The sequence below is a fragment of the Dama dama genome, chromosome 1 (assembly GCF_033118175.1).
Source record: "Dama dama isolate Ldn47 chromosome 1, ASM3311817v1, whole genome shotgun sequence".
Taxonomy (NCBI): domain Eukaryota; kingdom Metazoa; phylum Chordata; class Mammalia; order Artiodactyla; family Cervidae; genus Dama; species Dama dama.
The window spans coordinates 35,083,785-35,100,543 of record NC_083681.1 but is presented as its reverse complement, the minus strand read 5'-3'; the positions used below and the strand labels follow the sequence as shown (position 1 = coordinate 35,100,543).

The 16,759-nt window shown below is 42.6% G+C and overlaps 2 protein-coding genes across 5 annotated transcripts in view; both read right to left on the bottom strand.

Moving 5' to 3' along the window:
- The window catches only part of SERGEF (secretion regulating guanine nucleotide exchange factor), a 231,395-nt gene extending 225,999 nt beyond the window's left edge, over nt 1-5,396 (bottom strand). For all 3 annotated transcript variants that reach the window (XM_061146484.1, XM_061146503.1, XM_061146494.1), the window contains exons 1-3: nt 5,306-5,396; nt 1,392-1,527; nt 79-234 (exon numbers count right to left, since the gene is read on the bottom strand). In XM_061146484.1, the coding sequence (XP_061002467.1) occupies nt 79-234; nt 1,392-1,527; nt 5,306-5,365 (352 nt within the window). In that variant the 5' untranslated portion in view covers nt 5,366-5,396. The remainder of the gene's footprint in view (nt 1-78; nt 235-1,391; nt 1,528-5,305) is intronic.
- Nucleotides 5,397-8,771: 3,375 nt separating this feature from the next.
- TPH1 (tryptophan hydroxylase 1) overlaps nt 8,772-16,759 on the bottom strand; it is a 29,941-nt gene continuing 21,953 nt past the window's right edge. For both annotated transcript variants that reach the window (XM_061146471.1, XM_061146461.1), the window contains 4 exons: nt 16,328-16,454; nt 15,246-15,341; nt 14,373-14,506; nt 8,772-13,865 (listed from right to left, as the gene is read on the bottom strand). In XM_061146471.1, coding sequence (XP_061002454.1) covers nt 13,691-13,865; nt 14,373-14,506; nt 15,246-15,341; nt 16,328-16,454 — 532 coding nt within the window. In that variant the 3' untranslated portion in view covers nt 8,772-13,690. The remainder of the gene's footprint in view (nt 13,866-14,372; nt 14,507-15,245; nt 15,342-16,327; nt 16,455-16,759) is intronic.

Genomic DNA, 16,759 nt, shown 5'->3' with positions numbered 1-16,759 from the left:
GAATCAGGGCCCTCAGCATCATGTTCTTCTCACCAAAAGCCTTGGCAGTGATACAGATTTACCTAGAAGTGCACTCACCTGTAAGTATAATAGTAAAGTCCCAGCCACAGGCCACCTGCTGGATGGCACAGCCAAGGAGCGATCGGCAGAGGGTAAAATACAGGACCTCCTCTGTGTGACCCAGCCCCAGCTGCCCATCTTTGTTCAGGCCACACACAAAAAGAATTCCTTCATCTGCAAAACACAAAGGTTTTGGTGGTAGTATGTGCAGGGGAAATTACAATTGCCAAAGTGAGCAAAAGGATTTCATAAATCATTTGGAGGCATAGACCCACTAACTTTTTTCCCACCCAAGTTAATAAGCCATGCATGTTAATGTGCTCTGGACCTAATGGCACAGGGCCAAGGAGTTCCAACCTAATATCTAAATGGAAACGCCAAGTTCTACAGCAGTGGCCAGTCAATCACCAAATTGAGCATCTACTGTAACAGTAAAAGCCAATATCTATTTGGAATGTAAAATGTGCCAAGTACTCTTCTAAGGGGCCAACTTATCCTTTATGCATAGTGCCAGGGTGCACAATACTCGTAGAAGCCCACAAAAATATTTTAATTTAAATTTTTTAAATAAAAAATATATGTAATAAAAATATATAATGCTAAATCTAGCCTGGATTATATCCATCTTTATATCAGTGCCACTGTAAGTATAATTTTAAATATTTCTTTATAGAGGGAGGCCAAAGTGTCAAATACCCATTGAAAGTCATAATGCAGTCCTGTTAACTTATGGATTCTCCTCATCCACCATCATTATCCTCATGTAACAGAGAAGCAACTGTGGCACAGAGAAATTAAGTAATTTGCCCAAGGCCACATAGCCAATAATTAAAAGAACAAGGATTTAAGCCCAGGAGGTTTGATTCCAGAGCTCAAGTTCTTAATCAGGATGGAACATGCCCTCTTTTGCAGTATTATAGTGCTGTAGTCCTAAGTACTACCCCAGCTACTGTGAGGGAAGATTAAGGAAAATACAAAGTTCTTGCTCTCAGGGAATATTCAACTTAACTGCAAAGACTTCTAACTCACAGGTGAAAGTTAAATACCAATATACAGCATAAAGTATAATATATATTGCAACTTGGCCACTATTCGTCTTGTAACTTGAAGCAGTTTTCCTCTCTGAGCCTCATGTAGGAAGAGAGGGGTGGTCTTGATCTCTGAAATCCTTTTGGCTCTGACAACCTAGGATTCTCTGATGGTAACCTGAATCCGTCACAAAAATGCTATCCTCTGCAAAATACAAAAGGCTGAAAGATGGTAATATAACACCCTAGGGGGAAAGGTCCAAATAAGAAAGTGAGAGGCTCTATGTTCTTGAAGGAAGTTACCAGTGACAACAGCAGAGTGGCCCCCTCCTCCTGTGATCCTCTTGATACAACCGGGTTTACAGAAGTCATTCAGTTGCTGGGCAGAAAGCACATCTTCCTTGTGGCCAAGGCCAAGTTGCCCATAGCTATTTGCACCCTAGGGATAAAATAAGCCAAGCATGAAAAAGTACGGGAACCTCAACAACCTCAACTGGTCGATTTGAATCTACCAGTCCCCACCTTTCTCACCCTGACACTTCTCTCTGAGCCTATGACAGATAAGATGCCATAGGCTCCTTTTTAAGAAGTTGTTATACGACATCTATACTTGGACAGAGGCCTCAGAACACCTCAGTTTCCATGTGGGAGGAGCCGTCAGCATCCACGGCTCATCCTGGGATACTCCTCAACTTCCCCTTCCAATGCCCCAGCTTGTATGTGTTGCTTCAGGGAGACAGCATAGGAGTTCTTTCTGATAAAAGTTAATTATCTAGGGAAGCTAAAGTAAGACATAATCAGGAAAAATAGGAACAAAGTGGGAGGGGAAGAATGTAGTAGTACTAGTTCTTGTCCCTTCTCCCCACAGCCTCACTGGGGAAACTGGCAATGAGTTTCTGGAATCAAAGTAAGCTGCGGATTTTGTGCCTACAAGCAGAGTGCATCACTGTTATTTCATATGTACAGTGAAAGAGGTTGGCAACGATCTCTAAGGACCTTTCCAAGTACACTGCATTGGGATTGTAAGACATGCCATGAGATTCCTCTAAGGAAACAGATTTCTCCTTGATGGGCAACATGTGTGTCATTATTATTATATGATAAAGGTCTAGAATCCCTAATCTGAAACCTTTGCAGCCAGATGTATTTCAGTCTCGGAAGTTTACAGACTTCAGCAAAGTAATGTGGTATATAAATCATATACGCGGAGCAGCACTCCATAAGTCAAACAGTATTATTTCTGCAGTGAATAGTACGAATACTCACAGTTAGTGGTCAAAGACTATAAACAGCCTCATGTCAAGTCAGTATTGGGTTTTCAGAGTTTTCTGAATTCAAAACTGAAGATAAGGGATTATGGGCCTGCAGGGAAAATCTTATTAAGATTTTGAGAATCCTTATAATTTCTCCAACTACCTACTGCTGGTTGGTTCTTAAGTAGTAAAACTTTGAAAATGTGTTCGTTTTGTAAGACACCTGAATGAAGAAAAGTGATTTAAACTCAAAAATGCATCCATGCATACAAACTCCTGTCCCGGTGGTCTATTCCACAGTCATCCAGGGCTGCAAGGACTCCCTGCTGGACGAGCAAGCCATGCAGGGACACGGGTCCCAGAAGTCCCAGAATTCCCCAGGGCAATACTAGTTACCAACTACTGAGTGCTTGTTTCTCTGTAGGCTGGGCATTCATTCTCACAACAGAGGAGAGGGCATTATCGCTCTCAGTTCACAGATGAAGAAATTAAGGCTCAGAGAGGTTAAATAACTTTCCATGGTCACACAGCTGAGTAGACAAGTCAAATGCCCTGATCCTTTCATTATACCCTATTTTGCCTCTAAGAATAAAGAAAAAAGGCATATATGGTGAACCAGCCCAGAGCTTACCTAGCAGGAAGCTAACTGTATGACCCTATCTAAAATAACACCCCAATCCCTTTAAGCCCTTTTTCTGTTTTATTTTTCTTCATAGCACTCCCTGGCATTACAGTATATGTTTACTTGTTTGCTGCCTACCTCTCCCACTAAAAAGTAAACTCCATGAGGGCAGGAACCTTGTTCTTTTCACTGCTGTTTCCCCTGCATCTGAAATGGTGCTGGTCCAAAGAAGGTGGGCACGTATTTTACAGTGAATGAATGTAAGACCCTATGAGTCCCTACCTAGGAAAGACCAAATGAAAGACTTGCCCAGTATGAAGTGGAGAACATGTGCACAGGATTTCTCTGTTAGCTCTAACAGCTGCATGCCTACCCCACGACCAGGGCTACAGGTTGCTGAACAGAAAGTAACACACCAACATTATGGGATTCAAATTGGGCACCAAATTTTTGTGATGCAACAAGAGGCCCTACATCCATGATAGAGCAAAACAAAAGGAAATTTTCATACAACCTATTACAGCTGTATTTGCCTCCCATCCTTATAAACACTCCATACATCACACACACACACACACGCCCACACACCCACACACACACATCTCTATAAAGGTAAATTCCCTTGTTATGAACTGAACTGTGTTCCACTGAAATTCATCTGTTGAAACCCTAGTCTCAGTGACTCAGAATGTGATTTGTATTTGGATTCAGGGACTTTTAAAAGGTAACTAAGGTTCCATGAGATCATAAGGATGGGTCCCAAATCCAATATGACTGGTATTCTTATAAGAGGAAACACGTGAACACTCCCACCCACAGAAGAAGCTGCATGAGGACACAGCAAACAGAAGGCCATCTATAAGCCAAAGAGACAGGACCCAGACGAAACTAAACGTGCTGATACCTTGATCTTGGATTTCTACCCTCCAGACTGTGAGAAACCTGTTTAAACCATTCTTTAAGCCTCCCCATCTGTGGTATTTTGTTATGGCAGCCTTAGCAAACTAATATACCCCTCCACACAGATAATACAGCAGGAAGAACACACCATCAAGACTCCAAAGCACAGCAAGGAGGTTAGGTTCAACAGTATTGTTGCTTCAGTACTGACAAGGCCATATCTGAAAGGCCTTGCCAGTACTCTGTCTACACAGAGCCCAGTCCCTGGCCTGGGACAAACACCCATCCCAGGCACACAGCCAATCCCTAATTCCACCCCCAGCTCTAGGGCCATCTCAAAGGCACACAGAGAGTCAGACTACCTCAAGCCACACCAGGCTCTCCATTCTGCCCATCAGAAGCAATCCCGCATTCAATAAATGCTACCCAGTACTGATAATTAGCTTTTAAAAAAATTAGTCAATACATACTGGTTTTAACAGCAATAAAGATCTTATCCTCTCCCACCTCCTTCTCCACCATCCCCAACGCAAGAGCTGCAAGTCTTTAATTCTTGTGCTTTTCCCAAAAGACCTGCACATAGTTCTGCACACAACAGGTACTCATTCATCCATCAGTCAACAAATGCTTACTGAGCACCTTACAATGTGCCAGGCATAAGCCCCGCACCATACAAGACAGGCACAGTACCCACCCTCCTGATGCCTATATTCTAGCAAAGGAGACTGATATTAACAAGTCATACATTTCAATACAATTATGCGCTGTGAAGAACTACCAGACACTGCTTGTTCCCGTGCATCTGGTCAGATGCCTGCCACGCTCCCCTGTGCACAGGCTCTCCTCTCGCCCAACCACGATACATGAAGATGACCCCGTCTCTCAATGCTCTGGTCAAACCAACACCAGCGCAGACTCCCACACTCCCAGTGCAAGGCAGGTTCCAATCACAGCCGAATATCTGCAACTATGCAGGGTCTCCGCCGCGTGCACGGTTCAACACGGCAGGCCTCACACCAAAAGATGCTCCAACCAAGCGGGGGTGGAGCTGGGGAAAGGCCTCCATCCTACTGGCCACGGGAAGGTGAGCAGCACAGGTGGCCCCACAGGGCGGTCGTCTCTGCACAGAGCCCGCCGCGCCGTCTTTCCCAGCGTTATCGAGGCCTGAAGTCTGTCGCGGACTCAGACACTGTGTACGGGTAGCAGGTTCTTCCCTCTGCGCCGCAGCTCCTCCGATCCGAAGCCCCTAAGTCACCCCCACGAAGACCCTTCCCTCCCGACCCTCTCCTACCCAGGCCTCAGCCCAGGATCCTCCAACCCGGACCGCCTCTCGGACCTCGACCGCTGGGCCCCAGCGCCGCCCACATCCTGGACTGGGGCTTCCTAGGGTCTCTGCGACCCCTCAGTCCCAGCGGCCTCGGCCCGGGGGCGGAGTCACGTACCCAGGCGAAGAGCGCGGCTGCGGTAGGTACGGCCTCTGAGGCGCGCGGCTCTGACTCCATGCGGGCGCTCTCAGCCGGCGCTTCCGGGGCGGGGGGGGGGCGGCGCGGGGAGGGGCCCTCCCGGAGAGAGGGCGGGGCTGGGGGCGGGCCCTCTCCGGAGAAGGGGGACGGGGCGGGGCACTCCCGGGAAGGGGGGTGGGACCTGCCGGGGAGGGGGCGGGGCGGGGCCCGCCGTGGGAGAGGCTTGCAGAGGGCGGGGCCGGCCTGGGGAGGGATTGGTGAAGAGTGTGCTGCGCCCACTCCGGGGAGGGGTCTGCGGCTGGCTGTGGGCCGCGCCCTCTTGCAGCTGCTAACCTGGCCCCGAGGGGAGCGCGTCTGCAGCTCCCGGAGCTGCTTCCCCATCACCCCACCCAGGCGCGCTACGAGCGTCTCCGCCCCCTGCCTCCTGTCTCGCCCGACCTCTTGGCGTCTCCTTCCCTCCCCTCGCACTCTATTTTTAGTAATAATTCTGTACGCTTGCACTACACTAAACTGTTCACAAAGCTCGCTCAGGTCAGCGACCCATGACTGCCCAGAGTGGCTGACGGGACGGGGATTGCATCACCATTTTTTGATGGGGAAGAAATTGAGCCTGGGAAGGGGGGTGGAAAGGGTCCTGACTCTGTCTTGGGCCAAACTGGCTTCGGGCCCGCTTTGGTGTGCAGTTTGCAAAATCGAAGTGTGCTTCCTAGTGGGGGAATGTAGTGTCTTACAGCGTTGCTCAACGCCCTCAGCTCCTGGCACGGAGCGGGAACTCACCCCCGGGATATTGAACTAGGGAGGTTGGTTTTCAACTGATTCCTGCCTGCCGGGGCGGCCTTCTAACCCTCAGCACCCCCAACACAGCCCGGATTCTGATCATCAGGTAGTAACTTGAATAATAACTGAATGATTTTCACCCAACAAAAATTTTCATATAAAACAGCTTTTGTCAGACACACCTCCATACACTACCGGACAATTTTTCTGAAGGAAAATGTAGCAAAGAATACTACGAATATGAAGATAGCCATTTAGCCAGTAATTCCATTTCTGCTCATTTATCACAAGGAAAAAAATCGGAACTATGCACAAACCCTTGGACTGCAAGTTATTCATTATGGGGTTACATATAATAGTAAAGAGCTTAGAATCTAAAAGTCCTTAAAGTTCAAAAACAAATTGATTAAATTATATAGCCATGCACTTGAATACTGCTGCCATTTTTTTTTAAAAAATACATGTTTTGTTGTAACAGAAATATTCATGATGTATCATTAAAGCAAATTTTATATCAATTTCATGCATGCACATGCTGGGTGTTGGATTACAGGTGATTCTTATTTTCTTTTTTGTACTTTTTGTACATAACCCACATTCCAATTCACAAATTATCTTGCAGGTACAAATGGGGTCCCATTATAAAGATAGTCCATATTCAGTGGTTCTTGACCCCTCTACTGACACAAGCCTCCAGTACTCATCACCCTTTATGCCTGAGAGGCCCTTGCTAGTGTCTCCCTGAGCTCTTAGAGTACTTCCCACTCTTTCACTCCACCCACTCCTTGGAGTTTCTGCCTTAAGACCACTTAAGGGCAGCACCTCACATTTACCTGTCCAGTCTGCGGCATCTTGAAAACATAGAGGACCATGCTAATAAAAATGCAAACCTTAGAGAGGCAAAGCAGCTCTTTGTTCTCAAGAGAACTTGATGTGCAAAAACTATACTGTTTGCTGATTGCTTTATAAGTTAAATGATTTCGTGAAAGTCGCTCAGCCATGTCCCATTCTTTGTGACCACATACTGTCCATGGAATTCTCCAGGCCAGAATACTGGAGTGAGTAGCTGTTCCCTTCTCCAGGGGATCTTCCCAACCCAGGGATCAAACCTAGGTCTCCAGCATTGCAGGCAGATTCTTTACCAGCTGAGCCACCAGGGAAGCCTGTTTTCATAAGAGCGGCCTTTTATATGATCAGAATATCATTCCTTTTTAAAAAATTAAATAATTGATTAATATTTTTGGCTGTGGTGGATCTTCATTGCTGCACAAAGGCTTTCTCTAGTTGTGGTGGGCGAGGGCTACTGTTCATTGCAGTGTGCAAGCTTCTCATTGCAGTGGCTTTTCTTGTTGCAGAGTATGGGCTGTAGGCGCAAGGACTTCAGTAGTTGCAGCACACGGGGCTCAGTTGCCCCACTGTAGGTGGTATCTTCCCCGACCAAGGATCAAACCCTTGTCTCCTGCATTGGCAGGTGGATTCTTAACCACTGGACCACCAAGGAAGACCCTGACCATTCCTTTTAAGTATAAAATGAGACTCTCCTCATCTCCATTTGGCTAAGACTCTAAGATAATAAGTGCCAATTACTCCCACATTATAAAATGAGGTACAAAACCACCAAAGCAGAACTTGTGAAGGTGCCTAGAAACCTTCACATACCCTGGAAGTCTATGAAAGAGGTTGAAGAGGCTGAGAGAGAATTCTGAGAGGATATGTGCAATAATTGTCAATGTACTATGAATCCTGCCTATTTTGTGTCTAAAGAAAGGCAAGCGTCAGCAGGGCCACTGAGAGAGCTTGGCATGTATCCCTCCAGATTGGGACCAGGGAGGTTGCTGTCTGGGCTTGCCTGGTGGCTCAGCTGGTAAAGAATCCGCCTGCAATGCGGGAGACCTGGGTTTGATCCCGGGGTTGGGAAGATCCCCTGGAGTAGGGAAAGGCTACCCACTCCAGTATTCTGACCTGGAGAATTCCATGGACTGTATAGTTCAGGGGGTTGCAAAGAGTCGGACACAACTGAGCGCCTTTCACTTCAGGTTGCTGTCCAGTTCATGCTGAGAAATGTCCAATGGCTTCTGGCCAGATAACTGCTCTGATAGTGAGCAGAGATACTGATACTTTGGAGAGGTCTTTCATGTCCAGAGTTTTTTAAGACAAAGAATGTCTGGATATCTCCTATGTGAGTGTTTGCCATGCGAGAGCAAATTGGCCAGGGTATAGTGTTAGACCCAGCCCATGGGAATTTCTGGAGGGCTGAAGGGACACCCACAGGAGAGCTGACTACTAGATTCATAGAGGCTGAGCGAGATGAATTCAACATCCCAGTCAGAGACATTAATATACCCGAATTAAGAGATTCCAAGAAATAAGAAGTGGGAAGCTCTTTCAAAACACCCACAGACAATGAGTCAACATTAAATACTTACTAAGTACAAAAAGCATATATACCAAGTCAATAGTATCAAACCAAAAAGAACTTCTTACTCCTTACCTCTCCTCCTCATCACCATCCCCAAACCCCGGAGGAGCCAGAGGCATTCTTGTGAGTGGAGAATGAGCCACAAGAAAATAAAAACACAAAGCACATCTCTTCCTTTCTCAGTTCTAGAGGAAAGGAAAAACTTTAATCTTAAAATTTAATGTTTTGAACTTTTTCACAACACTGGGATTTTTAAATACTGAAATGAGAGAAAGAGATTAGAAGCTAAGGACTTAAAGTGAGCAGAAAATTCAAGACAGGGACCTGAGATTTCATCCAAAGGGGCACATGAAGGAACAACCTAGTCAGTTTTCATAGTGAGAGGATCTGGAAGAATACAGTTGTTACCCAGTTTCATCCCTTGAATGTACTTGCATCAGTACTTTAACTAACTTATATTATTATATTATATCCCTTAATATAATTTCTTGAAAGCGTTGCAGTGAAGCTACTATCAATATTTGAACTAGGTACATACCACTGACTAGCTTTTCCCATTAGCAACTTGGTTGAGTTTCAGTTCTTGGATGAAGCTCAGTTCAGTTCAGTCACTCAGTCGTGTCCAACTCTTTGCGACCCCATTGACTGCAGCATGCCAGGCTTCCCTGTCTGTCACCAACTCCCCGAGCTTGCTCAAACTCACGTCCATCGAGTCAGACATGAGTTTGAGCAATGAAGCTAGATACAAATTATTTGATGAATTATTGAATGAAGCTATATTTGAATTATTTGTTGGTAACACTTTCAGGTGCCTTGTCTCCCCATAAGAGGAAAATATGAAGTTTTCTGAGTATATGGAATATTTCTGTATACTATACAGGTTAGGAAGCTTTTTCTTTTGGATTATCTTATTTGATCCTCTCAATTTTACTGGTATAATAAGTACTGTTGGAATCATTACTTTATAGATGAGAAAACTGAGGCTCAAAGAAATTAAATTTACTCCAAGGTCAGATTTCCGCTTTTAATATAGGCAGATTAGCTAGCTACAGATCAGTTCTCTCACCAAAGACAATTAGGAAAGATGGGAAAATATTTTTTAAATTTGTTTTAAGTCATTGGAGGGCTATGAAAGCAGCCAGAACTTGGAGGGCCAGGATATAAAAGCTGAGAGATTTCATTTGGCACTACTTTTCTGCTTGAAACATTTGCTAATTAGCAAGCAGTGACTTGGAGGCTAAGAAGTTGGGCTGAAAGAAAAAAAAGAAGGAGCTGGGCAGAAAGCAGCAGCTGAGAAGCTGAGAAAATGAACAGTACTTTTAGCAATTTTATGTGATCAGGAGGAATAAGAGTAAAGCAGAGGAAAGCAGAAGTCCAGGATCCCCCAGGAGAAGCCCTGGTACATTCTCAAAGCTCTCCTTTGAGAATCCCAAAGAGCCGCACCCTAAGAGTAGAGGTGACCTGGAGATAGACCAGCCCTTCTTGCCTGGAGAACCCCAGGGATGGAGGAACCTGGTGGGCTGCCGTCTATGGGGTCACACAGAGTCGGACACGACTGACGTGACTTAGCAGCAGCAGCAGCAAAGACTGAAACATATCATCAAGTTGACTTAGTTCCTGCCTGGACTAAGATGAGCACCCCCTGCCATTATACACTGCCTGCTCAAGCAAAAGTTAATTCCTTCTGGAGGAAGATAAAATCATTCAGAAGCTATGAAGGCGTCCTGATAAGGAGATTAATGATTCTTTGCTGTTGTTCAGTGGCTGTCAGGTCTGACTCTTTTGTGACCCCAAGGAGTACAGCATGCCAGGCTCCTCTGTCCATGGGGTTCTCACTGGAGTGAGTTGCCATTTCCTTCTTTGGGGATCTTCCTGGACCAGGGATCAAACCCGCGTCCCCTGCATTGGTGGGCTGATTCTTTACCACTGAGCCACTTGAGAAGCCCCAATGATTCTTTACATATGGCTAATAAGTTTATTTTTACAGAGTCCTCTCACAATGTAATTCTTAGAATAACCCAGGAAAGTACATCTAACCCACTTAACAGATGAGAAACATGAGACTGAAACTTTATCAAGAATTCTGAAAAGTGGTTACTAGGTTTTCCAGGTGTATTTGACTTCACTTATATCACATATTCATAGGTTTTTTAAAAAGAATAAGGATGTTACAGATTTTTGAAACTAATAAAATTGCTAATATACATTTAAATCCATTTTTAACATACATTTGACAAAAAATATATGCTTATTGAAAACATAAATTTTGTGTCCTTTTATTACTCAAATGACTAACAAACTTTCAAATCATAAATGTGTATCACATTGTAAAATAAAGACAAGACTGAAATAAGACCACAGTGTCTTTATACATTTCCTAGAGATTAATATATGAACTCTTTATGTGTTGCTCTAGTAATTCCAGGATTTTTTTCTTTCAGTTTGGACACACTTTGGTGTGTCGTTACCACTGTATAACTCCAAATGACAAAATAGGCAGATTAAGAAATGTAGGCATTCTGACAGCCAGATTTTGAAGTGTTCTTCAAAAAGTCAGGAAAATACCATCTATGTCTCTGAGTAATAACTCACTGATTAAGAATTATGAACCACACTTTTGGTTCAAATCTATTCTGATATTTGAGTAAGTATTAACATATTCCTTGAGGCTTTGAAGAAATATATTTAAAATGCATGAAACCTGTAAGACTCTAAGGATTCCTCATTTACCAAATATCACAAATTCAGAGGTTAGAAGATCTGAAATCAATCATAAAATATTTCCATTATTCTGAAGATGTGAATTATAATTGTTGTGTCTTTAACATTTACTTTAGTGTGTTTTAATCATAGAGTGATTTGAAATACCATCATTTAAAAATTCAATAACTATGATTCTTTACCATAATCAAGGTTGTATGAAAGTAACCAGACACAGTATGCATAATTTGTTGTTATTTGCTATCTAGATTTCATATATTTGCTTCATAGATTTCCTTGCAACCAAATACTATAAACTACCTAACCAGTATTTCAAATGGTTTCAGATTAACTGACTTAGATCTAGTACTATCAAAGGTATATTTAACAGTTGATCAGCTATTAAAATTTACTGGTAATGTAAAAATCTGAAGTAGCATAAATTACTCTTCCTAATTCTACTTCCTTGTATAACATAAAATGAAATAAATTTTAAGAGTTTTAAAATTATCCTTTGAGGCCTAAAAAGGATTAAAATATCTAGTGATCTGTTGAAAAAAAAAAAAGTTAAATGGTATACAGTTTGACTATTAATGTGAAAAAAATTAAGGACCCAGTTTTTAAAGTAGCTGATTAAGAGCAGAAAATTGGCTGAAAATATGACCCTGGCTTCCCTGGTGGCTCAGACAGTAAAGAATCTGCCTGCAATGCAGGAGACTCAGGTTCGATCCTGGGGTTGGGAAGATCCCCTGGAGAAGGGAATGGCTACCCACTGCAGTATTTTTGCCTGGAGAATCCCACGGACAGAGAAGTCTGGTGGTCTACAGTCCATGGCGTCACAAAGAGTCAAACATGACTGAGTGACTAACAGTTTCAGTTTCATTCACCATTACTAGAAATGAGATCAGTGGGAGAGGAAACTGATGGAGCACAATACTCAGGTGATTCTGAGTTCCTTTTTGGACCTATAGAGTTTAAAATTCTTGGCAGGGCTGCCATTTTGCACAACCCCATTTCATTCTATGTAAATAGTGTGACAAGAAGTTACCCAACATTGGCCTAATTTATGGGGCATTAGATGGCAACATCTAGTAGGCAGCTGGATTTAAAAAGCAAAAACTCAAGACAGGTGTTAAGAGTTAGAATTACAAATATGGGAGATGTATGGAATAAGAATTGAAGTTATGGACACGGATGACATCTCCATGAACAGAAAGCAGAGAGAAAAGAGGGCCAAAAGCAGAAACTTGAGGAAAGTCTTCTTTTAGCGGGTAGGGGGAGAAAAGGAGCAAACTGAAGAAATAAAAGCCTGTCCTGTGGACTCCAGAGTCACCCGTTAATACCAGGCCTGCTCCTTGTACACACCACTGACACCACATAGAAGCCAGTGCTAGCTACCGTCACTGTTTCAGTGTCAGGCCTAAAATGCCCTTCCTGACATTTCTTACACCATCTTCTTCCCTATTTCCCCACCCTATGCCCTCAGGCCTGGCCTTCCTATTTATGGTCTCCCCTTATACCTTGGAGATAAAGTGCTTGGCACTGCTTTCCAACTTTAACTTGGTATGTCTCTCCTCTGTCTCAGTTTTAACTCTCCCTCTAACAACACTGTCTCGTGCTAACCTGAGGACATTCTCTGGGGCTGCATGTCTGAGTTCAGGTCCTTGCAAGTGGCAGTCCCACTAAGTTCCCTTTGGCCTCCTCAGTAGGGCAGATCGTGTAAAACATACACAGCGCCAGAGAAAGAAAAGACCATCCCCAAGGAGGATGGTCACTCAGCAGGGGCTCCCTAGTGCCTACAAAATAAAGTCACATATTCTTAATGATTATGTCCCAATCAGCCTTTCTAGCTTTAGATACTCCTATTTCCCTATAAGACATTACACTTAAAATTAGACTATCTGCTCTTTATTAGGCATATTTCATATGCAAAGTGCTCTCTTTTGCTCAGGCTAGCAGTGGAGAGTTGGTTTCCTATTAAACTGAGGCATGTGAATGCAACCAAGCTTGGCCCAAATTTGATGATAAGTAAGATACTGTAGAAATAAGAGGATCTTAGATAACAATATGGATTAGCTCCATAATAACCATTAAGGTATTTTAAGTGATCATCATTTTACTCAAGAAGAACTGAGGAAAATAAAAATCAAGCTAAGAACAGATCTATCCATTGGGTCAAGCAAATTCTCTATAAAAACTGGGATGGTCAGTGAATTGTCGAGTATGTGAATTATACTTTCAAAAGCTGTTACCAAAAGAAAAAAATAAGTAGTGGCTAAAATATCTAGATGTGTGCTCGGGGTATCTGGGTACACGTTTTCAAAGAGTAATGGTTCCTTAAAGAATGGGAGTAGATAATGTTGTTTGGCTGCTGTCCTTCCACAATCAGCTCTTCAAGCAAAGCCACAGTTGGCCCACAGGCCTCCGAATTGGTGCTCAGACGCTTTCGGGATTAGGACCGGTAACTGTCAGATGCTCAGCTGCCTGCTGACCTTAGCAAGGGCATCACTGACAACATCAAGCTCATGCTGAAGCTCGTTCATGGCGCTGGTTATACTCCTGGTATCTTTCAAGATCTGAATACTCCGTGTATACGGATTATACTTCACTCCAAATGGACGCTTCATTGTTTTGGTAAATTCTCTATATAAGAAAACAAATAAGAGGCAATCAGTTTCTAGGGGGAAAATGATGAAAACGGAATACTGTCCATTAGTCTAACATTGAACATATCTAAACCCTATGTATACTTCAAGTCCTTTTTCAAATGCCATTAAGCTTTCCCTTTCCCCTGGCTGGAATGAATTGCTCCTGGATAAAATGCAGAACAATGTTTCATCTGTATCTCTTTAAGGCTTCCAATTTGTTACATAGTTATTTGCATACATTTTGTTTTCCCTATTAGATTATAAACTCTCTGATAGGAAGGAATGGGAAGTAACCAATTTCTCAGTGTATCTGATTCATATTTGCAACTCTGAACATCACTGTAAACAACACATCCTAAATATTTACTGTGGAAGGGAGATATGTTCCAGGCAGAAGGCTTAGAGGACTTCTAATTATTAGCTGCTTACTTCTGTGACTTGTTACATTACTGGACCTATCTAAGGCAGAGGAAAATTAAGGCATGAGGAAGATACACTTTACCTCATCTTCTCCTTTGCATCTTCAAAGCTTTCAGATACAAAGTAGACATCCTGAAAAGTTGTGATGAGACACTCCTGTTTGCATGTAATCTTGGGGTCAAAGGGCTTTACTTTGGCGTGTCCGGAAAGAGCGTGCTAGAGGACAAAGAGTCTGTGAATCAAAGAATACTATCCATTTTCATAGATCAACTTCTTCACACAACTGCCAGAATCAGCACACCTCTGAATGTATTACTAACGCAGTGGTCCCAGTCTACAATTCCAAACTTATTTCCTACATCTTTATTTAATCCACAATATACTAAAGCAAAACAAATGAATTGCTATTCCTTATAAATGCCCCACTCTTTATAACACTCTTCTCCATGTAGGATGTACCCAAGGATCTTTATTTATTTACTGTTAATATGGCATCTGCTTTCTACTCAACAGTAGTTATTCCTATACATGACTTGTACCCTCCAGCAGGTAGTGGGCTCTTTGAGAGCAGGACTGTGCCTTGGACAATACTGAATACACACTCACCACCTAACAAACAGAGGTTCATTCCTTTATTGGATACATAATAAATCTCATTGAAGAATTCCCTAGAAAGTACTGAAGTTATTGTTAGCACACCAAAAACAGAGAGGAAACAGCAAGACTTTGTTAAGCAAAAGCTTTAAAATACTTTTTTATTTAGAAGATATATCTAATTCTGAATAGGCATCTATATTCAGAAAACTTAGGAAAGAGAAAAATACCTCTTAGGTAATGCTTACTGCCACCCCAAGTATTTTCCACAGTAAGCTCTTGTTCAAATCCAGAAACTATTTCAGGTGGTATCAATTACATTAAGTGAACATGGTCACGTGCAAATATTTACAACTCTTACTTTGAGTTCACTGATGGAAGAAAGTAAGCCGGCACCAAAGACTCTTAGCTGCCCCTCTTGTTTGCACAGACCAAACTCCACAGTGAAGAAGTAGCACTGCAAAAGGACATCAGTGTTACTTTCACATCGTGAATGGCTCAATTTAAAACAAATTACGACTCTTAGTCACTGACTTAAGTTACCCTGGAATAACATCCAAGACCCTCAGACTAGCTCACAAGTATTTCTACAGTCTGGCCTTGACCAAGTCAGACTTCTCAAACTTTTATTCCCGGAATTCTTAAATACTTTTAAAAATAACTGAGGACCCTAAGGACCATCCGTTTATGTGGGATATAGCTAGCTATATTTACCATATTCAAATGTAAACTGAGACAAAATTTAAATATTGACTAATTAATTTTAAAATACAATAAACCATTTTATGGGCTTCCCAGGTGGCTCTGCAGTAAGGAATCTGCCAGCAATGCAGGAGACCTGGATCAATCCCTGGGTCAGGAAGATCCCCTGGAGAAGGGAATGGCTACCCATTCCAGTATTCTTGCCTGGAGAATTTCATGGACAGAGGAGCCTAGCAGGCTACAGTTCAAGAGGTGACAAAGAGTAGGACATGACTGAGTGACTAACACATTAAGTTCCTTGAAGGTGGGAATTAGACTTTACTCATATTTCTATTTCCAGCATGATGTCTTATAAAGTGCTAAAAAATATTTTTAGCATCATTTTAGAGAACCTATCATTTTTACTGAAAAAAAGGTATATAAACTATTAATGTTGTTGTATTCTAGTGTTCTTTGTTTCTCTGCCTTTTTTTTTAAGCTCATGTCTTCTTTGAAGTGAAGTGAAGTCGCTCAGTCATGTCCGACTCTTGGCGACCCCGTGCACTGTAGCCTATCACATCTTCTTTGGATAAACCTTAAATGTCTTCCTTTAATGTTATTTAAATTATTTAAATTAAATTAAGTATGAGCAGAGACAAATTTTCTAATGCTCATCTGGAATATGTACTTTTAAACTACACAAATACCCACATCCCACCCCAGTTAAGAATTAATGATCTTAATTGATTTCCAGATTTATACCGTTGCCAGTTTTTGAACAGCCTCTTCTGAAGCTCCGAGAGAAGCCAGGCCAATTTCTTGGGAGAATTGAGCAAAACTAGGTTCAGCCAAAAGGGGGACATGACCTAAGAGTTCATGGCAGGTATCTCTGAAAAAGAGGTACAAGTTGTCACACTATGATGTTTAACATAAATGCATGATCAACCATTCAATCAAATAAAAACCTGATCCTACTTTTATTCAAACTGATCATGTGGTATTACTTTGGAAATGGACCACAAAGGACATTATTATAGTAAAGAAATTATTTTGGTTCAAAACCTTGGGCATTCACAAACACATATACACAAATTCACGCAAATATCCAGAGACATCCACATGTCACCCCACCTCCACCCCCAAGTCAGGTCTCTGTTCAAATGTCACCTTCTCAGAGAGTCCTTCTCTGATCAC